Source organism: Acyrthosiphon pisum, chromosome A1, assembly GCF_005508785.2.
Source record: "Acyrthosiphon pisum isolate AL4f chromosome A1, pea_aphid_22Mar2018_4r6ur, whole genome shotgun sequence".
Classification (NCBI taxonomy): domain Eukaryota; kingdom Metazoa; phylum Arthropoda; class Insecta; order Hemiptera; family Aphididae; genus Acyrthosiphon; species Acyrthosiphon pisum.
The window spans coordinates 86,550,439-86,555,736 of NC_042494.1; the positions used below are offsets into that span (position 1 = coordinate 86,550,439).

The window sequence follows — 5,298 nt, forward strand, 5'->3', positions numbered from 1 at the left end:
CTATAAATTGCATCCCCGACAGAGATAGGATTGATGACTATGGGACTAGTGATTTTCTGTGTCTATTATGCCAATATAACAGGTATAAATGTGCTGTGTAAAAAATACTGTTTAAAAGTATTGAAATACAGATATAGATTCTTATATATACTTAAAATACGTATTTGAATAATCAGTTAAAAAAACATATTATCATATATTACATTGCTCTCAATTTTTATATTTATTTTACATGATAGAAATTAAAATAGAAAATATATATTATAAACTAAAAATAAGTATTTGAACATTAGTATTTGATCATAAATACTTTGAGAAAGTATTTGATTGAATTTAATTTTAAACAAGTACCTACCTACATTACTAACCCTGTGTGCATTAATGTGATTTTAACATCCCAGCGATTGTATTTTTAAGTCTCAAATGTGACATCACATAACTACCACTATGTGATTTCCAATAGATGTTATGAAAAAAAGTGTTTATAATTATATTCTCTAAGATGTCACAAAGTGATTTCTATGCGATTTAAATTTTTAATAACAAATAGAAATAAGTATTCGATTACTATGTGAGTTTTTGTAGCGAAGTCGTATAGACTTATCAACTAGCAATAATGCAATTGTTAAATGTGATATCTCACAGACATCTCGATCTCGTCATTGTGTGTCGTGAGATAATAAATTATCCTCATATCTAAAAATAGAAATTATAAAAACTCCAATTGCTTATCATGATATTGAGATATCACAAAACATATTATAACGAGTGTTAAGTGAACGAAATTACGATTTACGAAATATAAAGCCGTGAGTGAACGAGACACGAGCGTGCGTAAAGCGTACCTACTACACAATTGCGGTATTATTACTAAGGCCCACTTTCTCAACTTCTAGTTAACTGACAGTTTAGTATCTAGAAGATAACACTATCTATTAGTTATAACTGAGCTTCAATTTCTGAAGCACTTTTTATCTCTAAGATAGCTAACCAGAACTTATTGATTTTATCTAGGAGAATTGTCTAATCTTCCAGGGTTTATATCATTTTAAGGTGATAACAACAATTGTGATAACAACAAATATCTTTTTTATACAACCAAATTTTTAATTTTTACTGTATTGTAACTGTACCCGGTACCGTATACTATACAGCTTGTGTGCAATTTATTTTTGTCGAGGTTAGTTTATTTCGTTTTCTTTCATCGAAAAGTATGTCCGAGCGAAAGCGGGAAAGTAATTTTACCAATGCAGAAATCGATTTATTGTTGCATTTATGCAACACAAACAAAAAAATTTTGGAAAATAAAACAACCAATGCGGTAACGTGGAAGCAAAAATTGTTGGCCTGGGAAAAGATCCATACAGAATTTAATTCTACAACCGATGGTCAAGTAAGTATTGTTTATAATGTTACAAACGTGTGGTTGATAAAGGTGTCTAATAATAATAATAATACAAGTAATAAGTTTGTTTGCTCACCTCCTATAAGCAAAGCTTGTGGTGAAGGTGAGAGGTTATTAAATTAGTCGTTATATTTAAATACTAATAGTATGTAGTAGCAATAAAATGGACGTGTAAGGTTTATCATTACAGAGTAAAGTTAAACTAAATATAATATAAAATAAACAAAATATAATGTGGTTATTATAGATTGATAGGTGATAGTTGTGTGACATCTAACATCTTTACAATGAGAAAACAAAACACTATGAATAGATAAAATACTTAAATAAATAGATAGAACAACAATTTAAGCAATGGATAATACATAACGCTTAAAATGAATAAAGTTTGGGTAATTATTAATACATATTTCTAAATTTCTACAAAGAGTTATCGCACGATTTAGGCAACTCTTGATACCAAAATGCTTATTGCAAATTGGTGCATTTTTATTAATATTTTTTTTGAGCCTTGTATTATAGTTATGATAACAATTTATAAAATATTTTTTATGTTTAAAAGCTAATAGTAGGGTAATCAATCAAAACTGAGTACATTAATCCTTTATATAAATAATCATTGTTTGTAAAATTAGAAAATCTTAAAATAAATTTGATAATCTTATTCATGATAACTCTAACTTTGTTCAAGTTAAATTTAAAAACCAATAGGTTGCTAAATATATTACAAGTATTCAAATATTGGTTTAATTTTATTCATTTTTTTAGTCCAGGTCTATCAAAAACCTAAGATCAAAATATGATTCTATGAAAAAAGAAGTGAGGAAATCTGTTGCAAAACAAAAAAAGAATGTTACTGGTACAGGTGGAGGTCCATTCATAAGTGAGGCAAAATTAAGCCCTGCTTTGGAACAGCTGCATCAAAACATAAAACTAAGCTCTGATGGGTTAATTTGCCAATATGATTCAGATATCACTCATATAAGTAATTAGTTCTTATTATAAATGTTATTGAAGTTGATTAGATATTTTAAAAGATATTTTCTAGATTTAAAAAGTACTGATGCTGATGAATTCGATTTTGGCATCATGATGGAAGAAATAGATGATACGTCAATATTAGAGGAAAATAATTCACCTAGTAGTAAGAAATACTATTTTTTAAATTTGGTTTAAATTTGATGCTTAAAAATATTATAAATGATTCAATATTATTTGATAGATCCAACAGACACCATTCGAGTAGATTTTAGTGATTATAGTGCTTCAATGCTACAGACTGCCAAGCCAAAAGAACTAAAGCGTAAAATAAGCACAGATATTGTTGTAGATCAAGTACCAACTACCAGCGAATCATTATTTGAAAGTAATCAATTATTTTATGAAATTTATTTTTCATTAAAGTAATTCATTACTTATGTTTAATCATTATGATTTAGAATCAAGATCTCTAGAGCAGACACGGTTTAATTTCTCTCTAAAAAAAAAATCAACTGTTTCAAGTGTGGCGACTAAATATAATGATTTGTGTACCTCGAAGGCAGAACTTGTAGAAAGAGAATTGAAGATATTGGGGAAAAAAGAACAGGAAGATACTATTGAACATCAACTACGAACTACAAAACTTAAGTTAGAAATCGAGAAATTAGAATTAGAGATATTGATACTAAAAAAATCTACTCAGTCTTAATTGATTAGTCAATTTATTTTGTACATTTAAACAGTCATATTTGTTTTTGTTTTAATATTTAATTATAAATATATACATACCGAAGAACGGTTATTATAATTATAATTAATGTTTTTATTTTTTGTTTAATATTAATATTAAGTTTATTTTTATTATATTGTTTATTATTACCTATTATATTATTATGTGTATACTGAAGTCACATATTAATATGAAATATATTGACTATGAAAGAGATTGTTTTTTTTTAATACTTATAAGGTAAAATTAACTGAACATGCAAAGTACCTTCCTACATAATTAAAATAATGGTAAATCAGAGAAAACATTAACATATATAAAACACAAAATTTGTAAGCTACCATATTGCAAAAATTTTATTTGAAGACACATTTTATTTTTAAATACACTAGTAAAAATTTATAAAAAAAAGGACGTTACAAAATGACAAATTGATAAATCAAATACTATTGTCCATTACCATCAAGTAATGAAGGAAAATAATCATTTAATAGTCTGTTCCTAGCAGTAAATTGTTGATTAATATTTGCATGTACAGGTGTTTGTGAAGGTGCTTCTTGTACAACTATAAAGTTTCTTGCTTCATGATCATCTGGTGGCTCTTCTCCATCAAGTGAACGAGTAATATTAAACAACACAGCACAAGCAACAATTGCGGCCATTGTAGTTTCCAATTTTATTCGAAAAGATAGTATTGGAAATCTACGCTTCCATACTCCATATTGTCTTTCAACTACGTTTCTTGTTCTTATCAACGATTCATTGTATAATTCCTCAACTCTATTATTTGTTTGTAGAAGTGGTGTGATTACATGTTGAGAATTGGCGTAACCACTGTCTGCCACTAATAAATTATTTCCAAACCGACCACTTTCGAGATCTGTCTTGAGTTAGGTTAGTTAGGTTAGAGTTAGGTACAGTTTGGACATTCATTGAAAAATATCCCTTGCGATTCCGGAAATACTCAGCATTTTCACCACCTATAAATTTAATAAATTAAATAAACTATTTTTTGTTAGTAAACTATCAATATTTGGTAAAAATTAAAAAATATAAATGTAAACCTATATGTGTATTGCATATTGTAGTTTAGAATTTAGAGCAAGAAAGGATTTTTAAAACAGGTCGCAAAGTACAACTCTTTCCTGTATACTAGAAATATTTCATACCAGGGGAGTGTATCCGAATGTGGGTGCAGTCAATAGCTCCAATAACTCGTGGCATTTTCGCAATCTTGTAAAAGTGGTACGATACTTGACGTATTTCTTCCACATTTTGGGGCATTTTTACATAATCTGGACGAAGTTCTGCTAAAGCATGTGTCACTTGCTGTACTATTCGACAAGCAGATGGCTCACTAATTCCAACGAGCTCTCCAGCAGTCATTAAAAAATTCCCAGTTGCATAAAACCTTAGTGCCACCAACAATTTTTGCATTGGTGTAATTGAAGTCATCCTACAAATAGACATTTTCACATTATTTATAATTTATAATATATGTACCTATTAGAATAGATTATAATAGAAATTTAAAATTAGGAATGCTAACAGTAAAGACTAGAGACAGTATAACAAGTGTAATCTTACCTCTTAGCAGTTGACAATGTATTTTCTATCTTTCCCAAAATGTACATAAAAGTTGTTTTTTTCATCCGAAACCTTCGGAAAAATTCAATATCATTCCATTTGTTGATGTGATCTATTCGGTTTCGAAAAACACGAGGTCGATTTCTACGCATAAGAAATTCAATAATTTCTTCGTCATCGTCACTCACCGATCGAATTCGATTTGTAATTATTGAACTTGTCATTATTATATTTTATAAATTATATTTTATTATGACGATATGAAAAATAACTAGGTATCTTAAAAATAAAAGGTGATAAAGAGATAAAATGATAATTTAACTGTCAGTTACAAACTTATCCGGTAAAATTTGTACCGAATAAGTTATTCGGCACTTTATCTGTTAGATAGCACTAACTGGCAGTTGAGAAATTGACAAATGAAATTTAACCTACAGTTAGTGCTATCTGGCAGTTACATTTCCTTAACTAGAAGTCGAGAAAGTGAGCCTAAGTGAATACTGAATAGTGATGGATAGCTCCTCTTCTAAACAGGTAATTTGGTTTTACGATATTATAACTTATAGGTTTCTTATTCTGATTCTGAAGAAATCTT

The 5,298-nt window shown here is 28.4% G+C and overlaps 2 protein-coding genes across 2 annotated transcripts; one reads left to right on the forward strand and one right to left on the reverse strand.

Moving 5' to 3' along the window:
* The first annotated feature begins 1,046 nt into the window (after window positions 1-1,046).
* Window positions 1,047-3,179, forward strand: LOC100164532 (myb/SANT-like DNA-binding domain-containing protein 4). The gene is made up of 5 exons (XM_001946358.5): window positions 1,047-1,393; window positions 2,174-2,390; window positions 2,454-2,549; window positions 2,628-2,771; window positions 2,845-3,179. The coding sequence occupies exons 1-5, from the start codon at window positions 1,214-1,216 to the stop codon at window positions 3,093-3,095; spliced, it is 888 nt and encodes a 295-aa protein (XP_001946393.1). The 5' UTR covers window positions 1,047-1,213; the 3' UTR covers window positions 3,096-3,179.
* A 266-nt stretch (window positions 3,180-3,445) lies between these two features.
* On the reverse strand, window positions 3,446-5,004 carry LOC100163833 (nuclease HARBI1-like). Its single transcript, NM_001204967.1, is given in 4 exon segments — window positions 3,446-4,017; window positions 4,019-4,096; window positions 4,286-4,572; window positions 4,704-5,004. Coding segments are annotated over 4 exon segments (1,044 nt in total). The 5' UTR covers window positions 4,928-5,004; the 3' UTR covers window positions 3,446-3,562.
* Window positions 5,005-5,298: the final 294 nt, after the last annotated feature.

What these genes read in the sequence shown, in the direction of transcription:
- LOC100164532 (XM_001946358.5), top strand. Translation starts at nt 1,214, where the DNA reads ATGTCCGAGCGAAAGCGGGAAAGTAATTTTACCAATGCAGAAATCGAT. An exon ending in ATTCTACAACCGATGGTCAA is followed by an intron (nt 1,394 to 2,173) that starts GTAAGTATTGTT and finishes TCATTTTTTTAG; the next exon opens with TCCAGGTCTATCAAAAACCT. An exon ending in TTCAGATATCACTCATATAA is followed by an intron (nt 2,391 to 2,453) that starts GTAATTAGTTCT and finishes GATATTTTCTAG; the next exon opens with ATTTAAAAAGTACTGATGCT.